This window comes from Myotis daubentonii, chromosome 14 (assembly GCF_963259705.1).
Source record: "Myotis daubentonii chromosome 14, mMyoDau2.1, whole genome shotgun sequence".
NCBI classification, from domain to species: domain Eukaryota; kingdom Metazoa; phylum Chordata; class Mammalia; order Chiroptera; family Vespertilionidae; genus Myotis; species Myotis daubentonii.
The window spans coordinates 34,923,081-34,944,858 of record NC_081853.1 but is presented as its reverse complement, the minus strand read 5'-3'; the positions used below and the strand labels follow the sequence as shown (position 1 = coordinate 34,944,858).

The 21,778-nt window shown below is 37.8% G+C and overlaps 1 protein-coding gene across 4 annotated transcripts in view; it reads right to left on the bottom strand.

Annotated features, from left to right (window-relative positions):
* Positions 1 to 6,808: 6,808 nt before the first annotated feature.
* PIK3R4 (phosphoinositide-3-kinase regulatory subunit 4) overlaps positions 6,809 to 21,778 on the bottom strand; it is a 61,747-nt gene continuing 46,777 nt past the window's right edge. For all 4 annotated transcript variants that reach the window (XM_059663969.1, XM_059663971.1, XM_059663972.1 and 1 more), the window contains 7 exons: positions 18,428 to 18,592; positions 14,667 to 14,878; positions 12,858 to 12,989; positions 9,744 to 9,844; positions 9,154 to 9,242; positions 8,152 to 8,260; positions 6,809 to 7,382 (listed from right to left, as the gene is read on the bottom strand). In XM_059663969.1, coding sequence (XP_059519952.1) covers positions 7,212 to 7,382; positions 8,152 to 8,260; positions 9,154 to 9,242; positions 9,744 to 9,844; positions 12,858 to 12,989; positions 14,667 to 14,878; positions 18,428 to 18,592 — 979 coding nt within the window. In that variant the 3' untranslated portion in view covers positions 6,809 to 7,211. The remainder of the gene's footprint in view (positions 7,383 to 8,151; positions 8,261 to 9,153; positions 9,243 to 9,743; positions 9,845 to 12,857; positions 12,990 to 14,666; positions 14,879 to 18,427; positions 18,593 to 21,778) is intronic.

Below are 21,778 nucleotides of genomic sequence, written 5' to 3'. Positions count from 1 at the left end.
TTAAATCGCACTTCTGCCATCCTTACTCAGGCAACTCCATAGAGGGAGCTCCCCATGCCTTCAGGGTGGGGTGAGGAGTTTAAATGTCATATTCATTCTCAGGTAATAGAGAAAAATAGAACACGTCAGGTTTCTTCATATCCTAAATGGTCATAAAGATTCAGGAAAAAAACATGTTCCAAGTACAGGAATGGATGAGCAATATTTAAGAGGTATTTTAATAAAAGGAATTTTTCTGGTTAACTTTGGAATAAGCAAGTACTCCTTTCTTCTGATTATTGCTGGAAATATGTTTGTTTTTAAATATGTTTGAAATGTATGTCATTTTTTTTGCATTGATAAAATACACCAAACAAACATTTCCTTGGTGATTGAGATTATTTTAGCATTTTGTGTCATTTTATTTGAGAGAGAAAAACATCAATGTGAGAGACACACATCAACTGGCTGCCTCCCGCATGCGCCCTGACCGGGGCCAGGGATTGAACCTGCATCCCAGGTATGTGTTCTTGACCAGGAATTGAACCCAGGACCCTTTGGTGCATGGGCCGATGCTCTAACCACTTAACAACACCAGCCAGGCTGGGTCACTTTTTAATCATTAATAGGTGAAGGATCTGAAACATACTGCAAATATTAAATTCTTTTAAAAACTAAATCCTTAACATTAGCATTTTCCATGATTTACCTTTCTCCCAAATGGGGAACATTGCAAAACATACTAGTAAGTATAAATTCAATAAAACCCTAGTTAAACCAAGAATCACACAAATAAGCAGTGATGTCTCTTGATTTTAAAATGCAAATTAATTGACTATAAAGAACATGCCTCCTATTATCTCTGCACTGAGTTATAAGTCAAAACATGTAGAAAAAAATGTAGAGGTTGAAAAGAGATGCAACTCAACATAGCATCAGATTGTAGTACTTAGTATCACTTCAACAAAACGACCCCTGTAAAAAGTGGGGGAGGATGTAAGAAGGAGAACAGATAGTAGGAAGGTAAGGTGAGAAAAAAACTATATTTCCATCAGCCCACTTCATTTTTTTCCTCAGCATTTCCCATGGTTATCAGTCCCAGATTATCTAATGGCTCCAGGATTGAAGCCCAGTCTCAACCTAACAGTTTGAGTCTCAAAAAAATCTCCCCCAAACTCTGCAGGCTCTAGATGTGACTTAGTAGCTAGAAGCTGTAAATAGCTTGGCAAACTTTAAGAGAAACAAAGGCAATGCAACATGGTGTAAAAGCTTTTCAGTTTGATGTAGTCCCATTTGTTTATTCTTACTTTGTTGCCCTTGCCCAGGGAAACATATCTTTAAAAATGTTGCTAAGGTCAAAGTCAAAGAGTTTACTGTTTCCTTCCATTTGAATGGTTTCAGGACTTACATTTAAGTCTTTAATCCATTTTTAATTCATTTTTGTGTATGGTGTAAGAAAGTGGTCCATATTCTTTCTTTTTTTTATTTGCATGTATGTATAGTTTTCCCAACACCATTTATTGAAGAGACTGTCATTTCCATATTGTACATTCTTGCCTCCTTTGTCATAGATTAATTGACCATATATGTTTGGGCTTATTTCTGGGTTCTCTATTTTGTTCCATTAATTTATGTGTCTGTCTTTATGCCATACTTTTTTTATTACTATACCTTGTAGTATAGTCTGAAGTCAGAGGACATATCTCCAACATCCTTTTTTTTTTTCTGTGCCAATTCAGGGTTTTTCATAGTTTCATATAAATTTTGGGATTGTTATACTTCTGAGAAAAATGTCATTGGTATTTTGAATGGGATCACACTGAATCAATAGACTACTTTGGGGAGCATGGACGTCTTTACAATATTAATCCTTCCAATCCATGAGCATGGTATGTCTTTCCATTGATTTGCATATTCTTCAATTTCTTTCATCAATGTTTTTCAGAGTACAGTCTTTTAGCTCCTTGGTTAAATGTATTCCTAGGCATTTCATTCTTTCTGATACAATTGTAAATGGGATTATTTTCTTAATCTCTTTCTGATAGCTACACAACAGATTTCTGAATATTAATTTTGTATCTTGAAACTTTATGTATAGGTATGTTCCCTCTATAGCCACTTCAGAATTTTTATCCTAAGTGAATGTTGAATTTTGTCGATTGCTTTTTGTCTATTGAGATGATCATATGACTTTTATCCTTCATTTTTATTCTTGGTTTTGTTAATGTTGTGTATCATGTTTACTGATGTAGAATATAGAACCATCCTTGTATCCCTGGAATAAGTCCCATTTGATCTTGGTGTATGGTCCTTTTAATGTATTGAATTCAGTTTGCTAATATTTTGTTGAAAATTTTTATATCTATGTCCATCAGGGATATTGGCCTATAATTTCCCTTCCCTTTTCCTTTTCCTTTTCCTTTCCTTTCCTTTCCTTTTCTCCTTCCTTCCTTCCTTCCTTCCTTCCTTCCTTCCTTCCTTTCTTTCTCTTTCTCTCTCTCTTTCTCTCGTTCTCTCTCTCTTTCTCTCTTCTTTCCTTTCTTTCTTTCTCTCTCTTTCTCTCTCTCTCTTTCTCTCTCTTCCTTCCTTCCTTCCTTCCTTCCTTCCTTCCTTCCTTCCTTCCTTCCTTCCTTCCTTCCTTCCTTTCTTTTTCTCTCTTTCTTTATTTCTTTTTCTTTCTTTCTTTCTAGTATCTTTGTCATAGAAAAAGTTTGGAAGTATTCCTTTCTCTTGAATTTTATGGAATAGTTTAAAAAGTATAGGTATTTTTTTCTTTAAATGTTTGGTAGAATTTACCTATGAAACCATCTGATCCTGAACTTTTTGTTTGTTGGAGTGTTTCTTTACTGATTCAATTCTGTTCTTCTATTCAGACTGTTCAGATTTTCTATTTTTTCCCTTGTTCAGGCTCAGAAGGTTGAATTTTTCTAGCAATTTGTACATTTCTTCTAGGTGTTGAATTTGTTAGCATGGTATTCTTTTGATTCTTTGTATTTCTCTGGCATCACTTGTAACTTCTTTCATTTCTGATTTTATTTGGGCCCTCTCTGATTTTTTTCTTGATATGTCTGGCTACAGGTTTATTAATTTTATCTTTTCAAAGAACCAGCGCTTAGCTCATTAATCTTGTTTTTTTAGTCTTTATTTCAGCTCTAATTTTTATAATCTTTCTTCTGCTCACTTTGGGCTTTGTTCTTTTTCTAGTTCCTTTAGGTGTAAAGTTAAAGTGCTTATTTGGGATTTTCCTTGTTTTTTAAGGTAAGCCTGTATCGCTAAAAATTTCCTTCTTGAAACTGCTTTTGCTTCATCCCAGGGATTTTAGAAAGTTTTGTTTCCATTTTCATTTATCTCAAGATATATATTTTTAATTTCTTCTTTGATCTTCTTGTTTAAATAGCATTTTGTATAGTCTCCACATGTTTGTGTTTTTTTCCAGTCTTCTTCTTGTAATTCTAGGTTCAATACATGTGGTCATAAAATATAGTTGATATGATTTATCTTCCTGAGTTTATTGAGACTTATTTTATGGCCTAACGTGATCGTGGAAAATGTTCCATGTGCACTTGAAAAGAACATGTATTCTGCAGTTTGGGGTAAAATGTTCTATAAATACCTATCAAGTCCGTCTTTTCTAATATGGGTCATTTAAGGTCACTGTTCTCTTGTTTTCTGTCTGGATGATCTATCCATTGATGTAAGTGGGGTATTAAGGTCATCTACTATTATTGTATTACTATCAATTGTATTAAATCAATGTCCTTTATGGCTGTTAATATTTATTATATTTACCTAAATATTGTTGAATGTGTAAATATTTACAAATGATAGATTTACAAGATTTACCATTTTATCATTATGTAATGCCCTTCTTGATCTGTTTTTACAATGTGTTTAAAAATCTGTTTTGTCTGATATGAGTATTGCTAACCTAGCTTTCTTTTCATTTCTATTTGCATGGAATATATTTTTTGCCACCCCTTCACTTTCAGGCTGTGTATGTCTTTCGAACTATAGTTAGTCTCTTGTAGGCACAATATAAATGGGTCTTATTATGCATTCAGCCACCCTATATCTTTGGATTGAAGCAATTATACCATTTACACTTAAATTATTAAAATATTTACTTATTACCATTTTGTAGTTCCCCTCCTTTCTTCTTCTTTCGGTTTCTTCCCTTGTGGTTTGCTGGTGTTATTTACTGTTATGTTTGAGTTCCTTTCTCTTTGTTTTCTGTGTACCTTTGTAGGTTTTTGGTTTGTCATTACCATTAAGTTCATATATGGCCATATATATAGTAGTGTATTTTAAGCTGATAGACGTTAAAGTTTGAGTGCATTCTAAAAATGCCCTCATTTTTGCCGTCATGGTTTATATCTTTTTGTTTTGTGTCCCCTAACTACACATTATAGTTATAGTTGATTTTCTTTTGTCTTTTAACCTTCTTAATAACTTAAGTAATTTATTGCCTTTACTATATATTTGCTTTACTTATGCAATTTCTCTTTCATATATTTTTTATTTCTGGTTATGGACTTTATTTTTCTACTTAAAAAAGACCCTTTTATATTTCTTACAAAGCCAGTGAGGAACTCCTTTAGTTTTTACTTATCTGGGACACTTTCTCTCTTCTTCATTTCTGAATAACAACCTTTCCAGGTCGTAGGTTCCTTACTTTTGGCATTCTGAATAGTTGTATATACTGTAACTCTCTTCTGGCATATAAAGTTTCTGCTAAGAAATCAGCTAATAAATAGCCTTATGGGATTTCCTTTGTATATGACAATGTTTTGGTGTGGCTCTCTTCGGATTCATTTTGTTTGTAACTCTCTGTGCTTACTGGACCTGGAAATCTGTTTCCTTGCCCAGGTTAGAGAAGTTCCCCGCCCCCCCCCCCCCCCCCGACTCTCTCTTCTTCTGGGATACCCTGCAATACATAAATGTGAGTATGCCTGATATTATCTGAGATGTCCCTTAAACTATCCTCATTTTTTAAATTTATTTTTTCTTTTTGCTCTTCTGATTGGATGATTTCCACTACTGTGTCCTTTAGGTCACTAATCTGTTCAATGTTATTTAATCTGCCTTTGATTTTCTCTGGTGTATTTTTCATTTTGGCTATTATAGTCTTCAGGTATGACTGGTTCTTTTTTCCCCACCTCCTACGAGATCTGTTTATTATATTTTCTCTTTGTTGAAGTTCCTCCTAATTTTGATGAGCATTCTTATGATTGTTACTTTGAATTCTTTATTAGGAAAAATTACTTACCTCTGTTGCATGAGGATTTTTATCTGGGGGTTTTCTTGTTCCTTCATTTGAAATATATTCTTTTCATTTTGTTTGATTTTTTGTGTTTGTTACTATGAATTAGACAAAACAGCTCTCTTCACCTGATATTGAAGGAGTGGCCTTGGGTAGAAACAACCTGTGTCTAGAATGTGTGTGCTGGGTGATTTTGGCAGGCTGGCTGGAGCTGTGGTGTCCTGGGTGCTGTCTAAGGAGGCCCAGGGTATGGGCTGACCAAGGATGTAGCAGACATTTGCAAAGGCGGTCTGAGTGCAAGGCCCTGGGCGGCCACTGGCCAGAGCTGCAGCAGGTGCTGGCCGAGTGGACCGGGTAGCTGTGGAGGCATTACAAGTCAGCTAGAGTGCTTGGATGTAGCTCCCTCCCATGCTACTAGGTATAGGGGGATTGTAAACAAAGGCATTCACTGGTACCTCCGATTCCACAGCGTTCCCACAGTTCCTCATCTGTTCACCTTGGACCCCATCAGTACTTCATTGACACTTCCAAAATTACTGAATATTGAAAACTTCCTAAGCAAATACTCTCAAGGTTTTATTATTTGCATAACTAATTCACTTCATTGTACTGATGGGGTGGTCATAATAATCTGGCCACTCAGTGTGTGTGTATATGTGTGTGTATGTGTGTGTGTGTGTATATATATATACACACACACACACACAGTTATTATCCCTCCCTGAAAGTCACCCTGTTGGGGTAGGGTTCCCGTATCTCTGTCTTTCCTACCTTCTGTATGTGGTCCCTCTTTCATTTGTTGTGAAGAAGCTGTTCAATTGGCCTTCAGATGTTCTTCAGGAGGAACTGCCCTATATGCAGGTGAGTTTGGGGTATTTCTAGGCCACCATCTTGTACCCCTCTTCATTCCTGACCTTCTGAATGGCAGGATTTTCTGATCATTTTGTTGTTTACAACTGTCTAAACACTAAGTGTATTGAATCCTGAACCCAGACATATTCATTGAAAACTGTCATGTACCATATTATATAATTATAGCAATTTAAATTTTTGGAACATTTCTTAAACAAATAGTATTTTCCCCAGACTCAGATTATCTAATTCAACTTTTCAGTTTGAGAGACTCATGTGATTAATTCAAAACTTAAATATTTTGAACACAAAAAACCCTTCTCCAAGTGGATAATAATTAAATGTGGAGAGAGTATCAGGTATGTGTAGGAACAATAATCAACAGCCCGAAGGGTATATTTTAGTGGGAAAGGCCAAGTTTGGCCTTTTAAAAATAAACTTATAGTAGAGCCTATAAAAAACCAGTAATGATGGCTAAGAGACACATTTTTCTAGAGCTGATACACAGAAGATCAATTCTACAGTATTAAATAACTAATACAGTAGACTATAAAACACACAGGAAGAAAGATTAGAGCAAAGTCCAGAGATTTCAGTGGAAGGCCTAGTTCTGCCACTGATTCTTTGTGGCACCAAGTCCATTTCTTCAGAACAAATGTTGCTAGAGAGTGTATTCTTCTGCTAAGGTTTACCATTAAAAGCACCACCAAAAACAAGTGAAAATGCTTAAGATGCTTGAATACAATTTATTGGCTGCTTTAATAGCATTTTTAATAGCAAAAATGTGTTTACATTATAATAGCTTACAACCATCTTTTTTCAATACAAATTACACTGAGGTCGTGTAAGTCTTAGCATTTTAGATTCCTCACCTCTGTGACATACAATAAAACGTCCCAGATACTATCTGGCTGATTCTCACAGAGGTATGCACAAATGTACTAGTCAAGTACAACTTCTTTAACCACCTTGGGTGGGAATTATTTTTTCATGAAACATTAATGTAATATAGACATGATTTTGAAAATTAAGCAAAGGAATAGATTCTCACTTTTCTCTAAATACAACTTTTCTCTTAAGCTACAGTATATTTATACAAATTATACAAACGACTAAGTTTTCATTTCCATACCTTAACAATCCCATCTCTAGAAGCAGTTACAATGAAGCCCTGTGTTGTCTGGAACGTGGCAACATCTGTGATGATATCATGATGTCCCACAGGCAGAGACTCTGGGCCCCTCCGAGGGGTGTCATCACTAGGTCCTACCTTCTGCTTATTCTGAATTTCCTGTTTCATGATTAAAAGTCGAGAAAGCCAGAAGTTAACCTTTGTAAGTGTTCTTGCTTTTGGGATATGTGTTGAAGCTAATATCTCTTATGAAGTAGCCATGCTGTCACAAATACACGGAGGGAAAGGAGTAAAAAGAGTCCAACATGACATTCTAGGTTTCCAATTAGACTCCATGAAGAGCCACTTACAAATACAAAAAAATTATAAAAAAGCTAATCTGTGCATATTATCTTTTCTCAAAATCAAAAGGGAAAGCATATAATTAAGAGGTATAAATGACCAGAATAGGGAAGTAAAACACATCAGATGTTCTGCATTTCTAAAGCTCACTATTACTGGTCATGCAGGAAGCACACTTTCATTTATTGGGCACTTACTCAGGCCCTTTCAGGTATTTATCTCATTTGAAGTTTTTGTCTAAATCAAGAACACAAGCTTTAGAGTCCCAACATTTAGGTTTGAATCTCACCTTTGATGCTTCTTTACTAGCTGGATGATCTTAAGGAAAATAGTAAGACAACTTGATAAGGAAGTACCTTTAAGGAATGAGCAAGTTATAAAGTGCTTACTTCAAGTTGTATACTTATATATGCACTTTTGAAATGTTTATTTTCTCTTAGCTTTTCTGTATTTTTAAATATTAACATTTCTTAAACTTGGAGAAATATTGCCACACTCGGCCAAAGCCATTTACTTTAATCAACACAGTGTTTATGAAAGGCATTTTTATACCTACAAAAGTTGAAGGAAAAGAGACTGCTTGTACCTGGACGACTTCGGTGCCTTCAATTATTTTCCTGTAGTAGGACACTGATGGAGAACTAGTACTTCCTGCAACAACATAGGACCTCTCTGGGTAAGCCAAGTCCCAAAACCTAGGAAAGAGGAAACGAATGGTGACAATCTTTGAAGGAGAAGGGGAGGAACTAATATTGGCTTACATTTATCAACTTTCTTTTGCATTAGGAAAGGAGATTTTTCTAGAACTGTATAAAATTAGTTACAAATGAAGTATAGCTAACCTTGAAAGATGTGGATGACTTTAAACAATACTGCAGTGCTAAAATCCTATGTAATAAAAGGCTAATATGCAAATAGACCAAACGGCAGAACAACCAGTTGCTACAACATGCGCTGACCACCAGGGGGCATGTGTGGAACATGGTGGGCATTGGCTGTGGCAGGATGGTGGAGGTGAGTGGAGGCACCAGACCAAGGCGGGTCATCGGGGCGAGCCTCTGGTGGTTACTGAAAATTCTCTGCTGCTGTGCACTGCGGTCCCGCCCGGTGCTCGCACCCACTGCCAGTGCTGTCCCCGCAACAACCGCTTGCACCTGCTGCTGGTGCCCAACGCCGGTCCCAATCACTTGCTGCCATCAGCAGGTGCTAGCAGCAGCTGCCAGCCCTGATCATCCCTGAGGGCTTCTCCACTTCCCCATGCTCCTGAAGGGAGACTGGGGCAGCAGCCACTTGCACCCCCTAATGGTGCCGGCCCCAATTGCTCCGTGCCATCAGCGGGTGCAAGCGGGGCTGGTAGTTGGTTGCCAGTATACGGGAACAGGGGCCAAGGCAGGAGGATGGGCCAGACCCACCCTTGTGCCTACTGCAGCCTCATGACCCACAGTTCCTTTCAACGTGCACAAATTCATGCACTGGGTCCCTAGTATATAATAAACCACACCCCAGTGTTAACTTTAGTATCCATCTATATTTTATTAACCTTCCCCTTTTAACTGTTGCATAAAGTGTTCTTTATCAGATACTATACCTTATTTTCATGTCTGAACCAGCTGTCAGCAGAATAGGATTTCCATCTGCAGGACTACAGTAGATACCATGAACACTGTGAGGAGAAGGCTTAAAAGAAATAAATAAGTCAATTGTCAGGCTTTAAGAGACTGATTATGTTATGTCTTGTATATTTCTTTCTTTGGGACTTTAAAATGCATTGGCTTTGTATCATCCTAAATAAAGAGGCAAAGACTGTTCAGCTTCCTAAAATTTTCTATTTTAAATCAACAGGAGAGAAAAAATCTTCCCTACCTTTCTTGGCAACATAGAAACAAAAGTGTATATAAGAGGGCCATGTTCCATTTTTTAAATGATCTAAACATCAATCTTGGCTTTTCCTATTTAACCCAGATTTGTACATGGGGTTCTAAAGAGATATCACAAACTTTATGGAGCTAGTAACCAAAACTCCCAATGAAACAGACACTAGTCAGCCCAAGGAAATGAAAAGCACCCACGCAGCAATGGCCACCTAATACTTAAAACATAACCCAGAAGCCCAACAGATCATTTTTGGTAAAATGTCTGCAATTGCATTGGCCTTTATGGTAAAAACTGGAGTCAAACCTGTAACTCAGAAAGTGGTGGTGCACTACTGGCCCAGAGAGTGAATCTTCTGTCGCCTGTCTCCATGTCCCACATCGACACTTCATTGTTGCCCTGAACGGCTAAGGGAAACAAAGGCCAGCACCATTACTCAGGTAAGAACTCAGCACTCACATCTAGGTAGATAATCCAAGTCAGCCTGTACCCATTTCCATTTTTTCCCATCCTACAAGAAATGCTCACTAGCACTTTTAAATACCATTGTGACCCTGTCACACTAGAGTGCAAAGAGATGTTTTTAGTAGCCTACCAGTACGTATTTACTGAAGTCCAACAAAGTGGGGTGGAAAGTCAAATCATAGATTCGCCAGTCTGGAAGTAGAGAAAAAAATATAGAGAACTACAAAGTTCCACCTGAACTCAAGAAAGGAAAAGACCACATCCAGGGGTAAGAATCTAGGCTGCCTCGTGGAGATGTCTACACCAGGACTGAAAGGACAAGTAAAGCTGGACAGATAGGTGGCCTACAGGTCAATTATTTCAGGCAGAAAAAATGGAATGAGGAAAAACACAATTGGTCTGAGTGAAGCTCATTTGTGATAGGAGCGGGAGATGACAGTAGAAAGAGGAAAAGGTGAAGAAGGATTACAAAAAAGAAAACTGCAGGCCTGAGAGATATTTATCCTTCCGGGTTTTTGAGCAGGGGGAATAATAATACCCAGCCATCATATTAATTGAACCAACAATATTTACTGTGAGCTAGTCATTGTCTAGGCACGGATGAAAAGAAGACAAACAATTTCAAATCATTCCCAGCTTCACAGCACCCTCATGCTAGTGGTGACAACAAACCACAAATATGCAAAGGCCCTGAGCAGGAAAGTGCTTTTAATTCAAGGAAAGAACCAGGAAGCCAGTGTAGCTGAAGCAGACTGAGCATGGGGGGTCAGTAGAAAATGTGCAGTAGTCTGGTCACTTTCCACTCGCAGGTTGACCCACACGAACCACCAACAGGCTCCTGTGATTGCTGGCTTCTAGATGGTTTGGGCCAGTGGTAAGGTCAATGGCACCTCAAAATAACCAGGTCCTAGTCCCAAGCCTATGGATGTTACTTTATATGGAAAAGTGACTCTACCGATGTGATGTAGGACCTTGAGACAGGGATGGGTGGTTATCCTGGATTGTTCAGGTGAGCCCTAAATGCACACAGAAGTGTCCTTATAAGAGGGAGGCAGATGGCGCTAGCTTTGAGGATGGAAGGAGTCACAAGCCAAGGCATGTAGCTTTAAAAGCAGAAAAAGGCAAGGAAATGGATCCTTCCCTAGAGACTCCACGGGAAATGTGGCCCTACTACCACCTTGATTTTGGCTCAGCAAAACTCATTTCAAATTTCTGGGCTCCAGGACTGTTAGAGTATAAACATTGTTTTAAGCTACCAAGTTAGTGGTAATTTCCTACAGTACTCGTAGGATACTAATGCACACCTGCACGGCCCCAGTATAAGAGATCAAAGGATGGATGAAAGTCAAGTCAGTCACCTCAGGCTGGTTGTATCCCTCCCCTCAAATCACTACTCCTCTCAAGGGGGCCTTTTCTATTCAACTTCCTTCCAGTAACCATTCCCTTCCACCTTCCACTGCTAATCTGCTGGTACCAGCCCTGTTTTATTGCATGTTCTTTTATAATGCCTCTACTCCCACACCTTTATATACAGTTCCTTTGGAAATAAATCCTCCTACCTTGGGCATGCCATCTGTTTCCTGTTGGAACCCTGACTGATAAAGGTCAGAGAGGCAAATCTCATAAAGCCGCAGGGAGGAGTTTGGCTGTTACTTAGGATGAGAAGCCACTGGACGGTACTGAGCAGAAGAAAGGACAGTCTTAAGAGGTAAGGATAAAAGCAGGGAGTTACAAGGATACTGATGCACAGGGACAAGGGATTATGGTGGTTTAGACAAGGGAGAGAGTGCTGGAGATAGTAAAAAGGGGTCAGCTTCTGAATATCTTTTAAGATAGAACATATATGATTGGCTCATGGACTGAAGTGGCTAAAGGAAGAAGAATCAAGCACTACACAAGGCTTCTTTCTGAGCAGTTAGCATAAAAGCTGCCGTTTACTGAAGGAACACTGTAGGAAGAGCAGGCTGTCTCTGAGTTAGAGGAAGTGGTGAGGAACCTGGTAGAGAGGAAACAAGTGTTCAGTTTGGACATGTCAAGTTTAAATTAAGATGGCTATTCAACCTCTTAAGGGAGATTTTAAATAGACAAATATAAAAATTTGAATAGATTTGGTATGTAAATATTGCATAAGATCACAGAAGGAAACCAGTGTAGAAAGAGAAGCGGTTGAGACCGAAGACTGAGCCCTGAGGCAGGCCACAATTTAAAAGTCAGAAGATGAGGGGGAACCAGCAAATCAACGAATAGGCGAATCAAGAGAGAGATGTCCTTGGAATCAGGTGGGTGAGTATTATAGAAAGAGGAAACAATCCACTGACCAAATGATAAGTCCAGTAAGAGGCGGGAGGAGTGATGGCCACTGAATTTGGCAGCATGGTGGCTGACAGCAGCAGCATATGAGATTGACTGTACGTATGAGAAGGGACCAGAAAAAGCCTAGATTCAAGAGGACCAATGAGGAAGCATTAGAATAACAAGACCTATATTTATCAAGCACTATTTCTGCCCCAGGCTATATGTTTTATATGTGTTATCTCTAATTCTTACAATTCTGCTAGGTAAATTTTTAACCATATTTTACAGATGAGGAAAGTGAGTTTCAAAGACCTGCCCAAGTATTCATACAAGAAAATGTGAATGCTCAATGAGGGGAGGGAAGAAAAGGAAGCTTGTAAGAAGCAGATCAATAACAAATGATAACAAGGATGAGTCAAGATTTCTAGGAAGATGGTGGCAGCTTTAACAAATATAAGAGAAAGAAAACAAAGGAAGGGGAAACAGCGACAAGAATGGAAGGTGATGAGATTATTTTTAAACAATAAGTATGAGTGGTAGTGAGAAATCAGTGGTGGGAACTTCAAAACAGAACAAAATCAAGTATTCTGTTCATACATAAAATAAAAACTCAAGTAAGAACATGAGTCTTGGCAGCACCAAGCAAACCCTCCAATGTACCTGCAATCACCCAGGACTGATGACGGGGGTGCATCGAGAGGCGTCTGATCCGAGCCCTGGAAGGATGGCAGTGACTGGAAATTGGCAACTGGAACCTCATGTCCCAACAAGCCATGGTACCACTGCTTGTACCTTAAAGGAAAAAAAAAACAACAACAAAAAGCCCCAAAGATTACCATCTAATGATTAAAGCATATCAGGCTACATTTATACAAATGGTAAACAGCATTAACGTTGTATGAATATATTTTAAAACTGACTTAGTCACTGAGAAAAAGACTGTTGTCATGAAGCTGTCTCTCAGTTTTAAACCACCTTTAAATAACAAAGATAAAAGTGTTTATCACAATACTACCACAGAAAAGTGTCTAACAAATGTAAATTGAAATGAATAATTCATTAATTACTGACACTGTCATTAATGGCCAAAGGCACACAAAAACCCAGAAAATCTAGAGGAACCAAATTGAATTTGATACTCAAAATGTTCAGAAGCCTTAAATAACCAGAGATGTTTTACTGGCATTCGATGATCATCTTACCAATCCACAGTGGCAAGCAGCTTTGTAGCTATCCCAGATTTCAATAATTTCCATGTGCCCTTTTCCACAAAACATTCTGGAGACAGGTATGGGTGTCTGATCATAGCAGAAACTGGCATATGTTCCTGCACATCTGCCCACAACAACAAATCCCACAGACAATGCCGCCCATCCCAAAAGAACGTCTACCCTAACACTCAGCAGCTGATTTTGACAGAGGCACCGAACATATTCTTGGATAGATCTTCAATTCCACAGGAGAGACTGGGGGGTGGGAAAAGACAAAAGGAACAGCGGGGTCCTTTTGTTTGTCACCCTGGCCCATACCAGGACAATGGCTCAAATGACCACAGGTAATAATGGCCACCCCCTCAAAGCTGGCCTTGGTGCCTGAGAGCCACTGCCATGTGCTAATACACTAAGTGTTGAATATCTATTCTTCTAGGCCTGGCATTACATCTTCCTGTACCTGTACATTTATTCACACAAAAGGCAAAAAATAATGCACTCCATATAAACTCTACAAAAAGTAATAAAAGGGCAGATGTTTCACAATCGTAAACGCCAAGTCAGGGAATCTAAAAACCAAAATTCAAACAGATTATAATTCTTCTGAAAAAGTACCAAATGGGGAAAAGAAAAACGATGTAGTACCTTCTCAAGGAGCAGGTTCAAAGTTCTATGGAGGGAAAAAATGTGAAACTACAATATGGCAAAGAAGCAAGATCACATGGTACGTCTCCAGCCTTTGAGGAAAAGGAGGCAGAAGGAATAATAAGGCAAGAAATCATTCAGCTCTTCTGCACCAGGCACAGTAATAGATTCTTTCACCTCATTAAAAAATCCTCAAAGCAGCCCCCAAAAGGATTAGCCCCTTAAAGGATACTGAGACTTAGAGGAGTTAAGTAGTTTGCCCGAGGTTATTGGAATTTAAGAGTCTGCCTAAAATGAAATGCTCTCATTCATAAACCAAGCCTGCTGCTTCCCTGGCAGAATAAGAGAATGTCAGCCAATCTGATCACTATAATGATTATAAAGAGGCTCATTTAAGAACAAAGAGAAAAAGGAAATTGTCTTATGCATTCAGATACATAATTTCACTCTTTCTAATCTGTTTTTTAATGAATAAAAATTAAATTGCAAGTGCTTATAACATAATAATTATGAAAAGAAAAGATGGGAACAAAAGGGAAAAAGCTTTTACAAGGAGGCAATCCAGACATCAGTGGCATTCAAACCTCAGTCAAGGATTTGAGAGTGAGCTTACCAATGCAAAGCCAGCACTGGTGGATGTCCACAGCAAAGGAAGTTATGAGGCCTGACTTCAAATCGTGCTTTAACGTCCACGCGTTGCTTGAAGACCTGAGGTCCCAGCCAACCAGAGAGCCATTCACAGTGGCATAGGCCAGAACGGACTGCGCCCCAGAGTTGAAGTGATGCATATCCACAACACAGCCATCCTCCTTGGGGTCTAGAATCCTAAAGAAATAACACAAAACAAAAGGCCATACCTTTTCCAGTTGAAAACATAGTACCAGTCTCCATTAAGATGAATTTATATTTTAATCATGGTCAAGACATGAAAACTGTGACCTATTAGAACAATGATAGCTGAGGCATTTTTTAAAAATTATTTTAGAGTTACAGAAGAGATGCAAAAACAGTACATAGAATTCCTGTATATCCTTCACCCAGCTTCCCCTATGTCGATACCTTCCACAAAATTATAGAACTTTTATCAAAACTAAGAAATTAACATTGGTACAATACTAGTAAAGTGCCAAATATATTAGGGGCTCATCAGTTTTTCTACTAGTGTCTTTCAACTGTTCCAGGAGCCAAACCAAAATATCATATGGAATTTGTCATTTCTCCTCAGTATTTCATTTTCTTTCATGACCTTTTGGAAGGCTACTAGTGGGCTATTTTATAGAATATCCTTCAATTTGGTTTACCTCATGTGTTCTCACAAATAGACTAAGTTTATGCCTTATTGGGAAGGAGACCACAACAGGGACATGCCCTTCTCGGTGTATATTTAAGGGAGTACCTGCTACTCGTATGTATTATTGGTGATGTTAACCTTAATCATTTAGTTAAGGTGGTATCTGCTAGGATTCTCCACGGTACCTTGCTATTTTTCCATTTATAACTATAAGTAGAGGCCTGGTGCACAAATTTCTGCACCGGTGGGGTCCCTTGGCCTGGCAGGCAATTGGGGCCGATGGGGGCTGGCCAGCCAGGGAGGGACCGCGGGAGTGCTCCAGGGAGTGTCTGGCCCTCTAGCCCAGTCCCAATCGGCCAGACCCCAGCAGCAAGCTAACCTACCAGAGTGTCTGCCCCCTGGTGGTCAGTGTGCATCATAGCAACTGGTTGAGCGGTCGACCAAACAGTCAACCCATCAGTTGGATACTTAGCATATTAGGATTTTATTATATAGGACTAGTCAATATTTAGGGGAAATGCCTGAGGTGTTCTAATGGTGACTTTCTATTTCCTTCTTTCTGCATTTATAGATTAGAATTATTCTATACGAAAGAGTTGTCACTTTTTTATTGATATACAAGGTGGTAAGGTATATATATACCTCAATTGGTATATCAAGTATTACCATACTTGTACCTTAAAGGAAAAAACAACAACATTGTTGATATACCACCTTGTACCACCTTGTATAAGGTGGTAATTCATATATTTATTTGTTCACTTACTTATATCAGTATGGACTCAAGGATATTTATATTATATAAATTATATATTTATATATATTATTTGAGTTATTACCCAATAATATTGTGATTTTTTTTATTTAGATATAGTAAAATATAGTAAAATAAAATAAAGTAAAATTCACTTTCTGTGGTATTACGGTTCTATGTGTAGCCATCCTATGCAAATATATATGCAAAAATATTTTTAAATAATAAATAGCCACTTATCTTCTATCACAGAACCATAGAGAATTTCACACCCCAAAAATTGTATTGTGCATTCTCTTTGTACTCAACCCAATCTCTTTTCCTCCTTATAATTTTGTTTTCCTGAATGCCATATAATTGGAAACATACAATATATAGCCTTTATGTCTGACTCCTTTCATTGCAAAAAAGGATTTTAAGATTCATCGATGTTGCATGAGTCAATAGTTTACTTTTTATTACTGATAATAAAAGTAATAAAATATTACTGATACCTTTTTATTCCTTTTTATGTACTAGTCCATTGAATGGATATAACTGTGTGTGTTTTGTAAGCTTAGGCTTTTTTAAACTACAAAGAATATCAAACTTACTGGCCAGCCTCCTTTATCAGTACATATGCTTTTGCACACACTAATTTAGTTTTCTCTCTTACATCGTGAGTCAGTCAGCAAACACTTTCTGTAAGGAGCCAGATAGTAAATATTTTAGGCTCTGCAAGTCACATACATCTGTACTACATGTTCTTTATTTTGTTTTTTTACAACCCTTTAAAAATACAGAAATTATTCTTGGTTTATGGGCCATATTACAGGCTGTAGTTTGCCGACCAATCTGTCTTAGATAAATAATTATATTCACAAACATTCTATTACAAACTATATTCCCTCTAAAGCGATGGTGAAAGTCCAAATGCCAAATAAAATGTGTAAAGGTGTCACAAATTCATGATAACAGTTGATCTGATTGAATGAAGCAAACAAACAAAACAAAAAGTAAAAGTAAAAGGAGTCATGGAAAGGTTTCTTTGAAACACACTATTGTCAGATACAGTGAAATCTAAATATCCTGGCACAATCTCCCAATCTAGGTAGTCAGTGTTTGTTTAGGGAAAAGACAGTAACATGCACACTGAAAAGCACTAAGAGCTGAGAGGGATCCATGCACAGACTGAGCATGTCAGTGTATGTGTCCTGCCAGCACAGTCATCACACAACACATTTTCCCAAGAGCTCTTTGTTACTTTACATGGAACTCAAAAGGTATATTGCTGTACAGTCATCCTCTGCTGAAACAATTTTAAAGAAAACTGGCCGATAACAGTTTTTTAGATAAATGCCATATATAGTATGTCCTAGACAAAAGCTGGCCAAATCTGTTTCATGAATGTGTCAAAAATAACACACTTTTAATACAAACAAATAATAAGAACCTAGGTGATCCAACAAACATCCTTTCTCTGCCTTAGCTATCTCAATGGGCATGACTTATTCTCCACTTAACTGTAAGCATCTGCTCATTCTGCTTTCTTCCCTATGGCCCACCACATCTGGCGACCCTGCCCTGCTTTGGCTGGCTAGCTTACACTTGGCCTCATCTCTTCCAGGTCTTTTTTCTTATTCCCTGTAATATGGCACATTATCACACTGCATTGAAATCATGTGTTCATTGGTTTCTTCCTCCCACAGACTGTAGTTCCTTAAAGAGCAATAACTTATTTTGTCTTTTGAACCCTCAGTGTGTAGCATACTGGTCAGTTGAAAAGCTGCCCTCCTTTATCTTTAAATATCTTACTTGGCAAATGTTTATTTACTCTGTAGGCAATCACGATTTATAAGTAGTGAAGGAACTTCTTAAATAAAACCAGCCAGTATTTTGTTTTAAAATGATAAGCTAATCATCTGAAAAGCTACACTCCGTGTCCCCATCAACTTCAGAGGTTTTAATACCAAGTGACAGATGACATTTGAGTTTTCTTTAATGAAGAACACTCATATTCTCAAAATCAGCTAGCCAGAGTTCTGCTTTTAGTAACTGAGAGATAAGATGTAACTGATAATTAGATTATTCAGATACATTCCAGACCGGAATGAGCCCCAAGTTCAAAATTGCCCTTCTGACCTTTTGACAAGCTGGCAGAAAATAAAACATGCGACACAGTTTTCTAAAACTACACGTGATAAAGATTGGAGTTGGAAACATAACTGTATTTCACATGCTTAAAAATAGAAGTGCAATCCTCAGTTGATCCAAACTACATTGGACAGGGAGGGCTAAATTACCCTACGGCTCTAAATGCAGTTAAAAACCCCCCACAAAAGAGAGATACCTGCTTTGTAGAGGATGAATTTTAGGAGACTTGGGCAACTTAGAAGCCTCGATTCCAAGAAGCTGGACAGCACCATTATCAGACGCTATGGCCAAGTAGTGGGAACCCTGGCAGAAGGTGAGAGTCTTGACATGTCCTCCAATTCGGCTATATGTAAGAATAGATCTGCACAAAAAAAACAAACAAAAAACAAACTAGGATTGCATTTCTGAAAGGCCACAAGAGCATCATTATTGCTAATATTAAATAAATATCCATGACATTAACAAAAAAGGACTACTTTGAGGTCCATTACATCTCCTTGATCTCATAACAAAAACAAAAGTACCACTCAAAGGCACAAAATTGCCTTTTCTTCTGATAATTTCAAATGGCTATCCTGCCCTAGCTGGTTTGGCTCAGTGGATAGAGCGTCAGCCTGTGGACCAAAGGGTCCTGGGTTCAATTCCGGTCAAGGGCACACCTTGGTTGCAGGCTTCGCCCGGCACAGGCCCTAGTCAGGGCTTGTGCAGGAGGCAATCAATCAATGTGTTTCTCTTACATTGATATTTATCTCTGTCCTTCCCTCTCTCTTCCACTCTCCCTAAAAACCAATGGAAAAATATCCTCGGGTGTGGATTAAAAAAATAAAATAAAAAGGCTATCCTCACACACTTCTATCACAGAAAGACTATTCATCCTTCTTTCCAATTGGAACTCCCATACTTGTGGTCCTGATGCAGTTCTCCTTCCACTCCTGCAAAACCTTAAACCCCCCTTACACCCTTTCAGTTACTCTATAATCCCTAAGCGCAGCCTGGCACAGCAGGAAAACACTGGCATGGAAGCAAAGAGCTGAGTCCACTACTGACTACCTATATGATTGTGGTCAAGCCACTTAACCTACTCTGTGCCTCAGTTTACTCATCTACAAAACAGGGACTGCCCAATTACCTAACTGGGACATAGTGAAGCTCAAATAAACTATTAAACATTAATAAAGGCAAAATATTATTATAATATTCAGTTTCTCCTGCACACATACTGTCTGTCCTCAAGCTGTCTGTCCTCCTTCCTTATATTCATTGCCAAAGTTCTTGAATATCTGATCTACACAGGATGCCTGCCCTCCATTATTACCAACTCCCTTCTTCATTACCCTACACATAGGTTGCATACTCACCCTTCTAAGAGGCCATACTCTGAAAGGTCTCAAGCCCTAACCAGAAAATTTATTAATCTCTATATTTGTAATTTATTTCATTTTACTATACAAGATCATATATATTAAATGTACAAAAATTATTGAAATACAGAAAAGAATAGAGAAAATTAAAAACAATTCTATCACCAGAGAAAAATAACTATTAATATTTTGTTACATATCATTCCAAATGATGTTCTATGCATATTATAATATATTCGTATTTGCTTTTTAAATAAATATGGATATTTTATATTTTTTATTAATCACATCTCTAGTTTACTTTTTCTTAACAACAGTTTTGTTGAAATACAGTTCTCATACCTTTAAGTGTGCAATTCAGTAATTTTTAGTATATTAACAAAATTCTACATAGATTATCAGTATCTAATTCCAAAATATTTTCATCATTCATAAGAAACCCCCAAAGAAAGCCACCTCACACCACCAACATTCAGTCCCTTCTTTCCCCTCCCCCTTAAATTTTCTATGAATTTGCCTATTTTGAATATTTCATATAAATGCAACTATGCATTATGTGGCCTTCTGTACCTGGCTTCTGTTTTCAAAGGTTCATCTGAGGTTCACCCATTTCTTTTTATGGCCAAATATTATTCCCTTGTACGGATATACCACCTTGTTTATCCATTCATCAGCTGATGAACATTTGTGTTGTTTAGCTACTATGAAAAAGAGTACTATAAACATCTATAATAATAAAAGCATAATATCTAATTAGACCGGACGTCCTTCCAGACAAAGCCGCAAAGGGCAGGGGCCGCGGCAGCGGGCAGGGGCCGAGGCCAAGGCCCTTGCACAAATTTCGTGCATCGGGTCTCTAGTTTGTGTATAAGTCTTTGCGTAGATATATGTCTAAAGTAGTGCCTACAAGGGCCCACCAGTATGGTAGATGAGTAAAGAGAGCCAGGGACAAGGTAATGGGAGATATGGAAATGCCAGTATGCTCAATCTCTCACATTTGTGTTTCTCTCTCTCTCTCTCCCCTCCCTCCCTCAATACTAAGATACAACTTAGAAACCATAAAATTCACTCTTTTTAAAGGGGTTTATAATCACTAAGTTGTGGAACCATCACCATTATTTAATTCCAGAACATTTTCCTCATCCAGAAAGAAACCCTGTATCCATTAGCAGTCACTCCCCAGTATTCCCTCCCAGTTCTTGGCAACTACTAATCTATTTTCTGTCTCTATGGATTTGTCTATTCTGGACATTTCATATAAATGGAATCATATAATATGCTAGATGGCCTTTGGATCAGGCTTCCTTCACTTAGCATAATATTTTCAAGATTTATCTATGTTGCAGCAAGTATCAGCATTTCATTCCTTTCTACTAGTATTGCTAACTAATATTCCACTATATGGATATACCATATTTGGTTTATCCATTCGACAGCTGATAGACATTGTGGTTTCCACTTTTTGGCTATTATGAGAAATGCTGCTCTGAACACTAGTGCATAGATTTTTGTGTGAATATGTTTACAACTATTTAGGGTTTTTATACCAATGAGTGAAATTGCAGGATCATAAGGTAACTCTATGGTTACCATTTTGAGAAACTGCCAAACTGTTTTTGCAAAGTTGCTACACCATTTTACATTCCCACCAACAATGTATGGAAGTTCCAATTTCTCCCCATGCTTTCTAATACTTGTTATTGTCTTTTCTTTACAGCCATTCTAGTGGGTGTGAATTGGTATCTCATTTTGGTTTTGGTTTGCCTTGCCCTAGTGACAAATGATGTGAAGTACCTTTTCATATACTTTTGGGTTCCATTTGGAGAAAAATATATTTGAATCCTTTATTTTTTTTTTATTGTTACTTTCTTATTGAGTTTAATGTGTTTATTGAGGTGCATGTGTTTGTAATTGTTATGTTTCCCTGAGGCACTGACCCTTTTATTATTATAAAATGTTATTGTCTCTAGTAGCAATTTCTATCTTAAAGTTTATCTTGTCTGATATTAATATAGTCTCACCAGCTCTCTTAGGTACTACGTGCATGGTATATCTTTTTCAGCCATTTCACTTTCAACCTATTTGTGACTTTGAATGAGCACAGGAATATCATGTTTTTTCATCCTTTCTGCCTTTTGTTTATGTTTAATGTGAGTACCAATAAGGCAGGATTTATGTATGACATT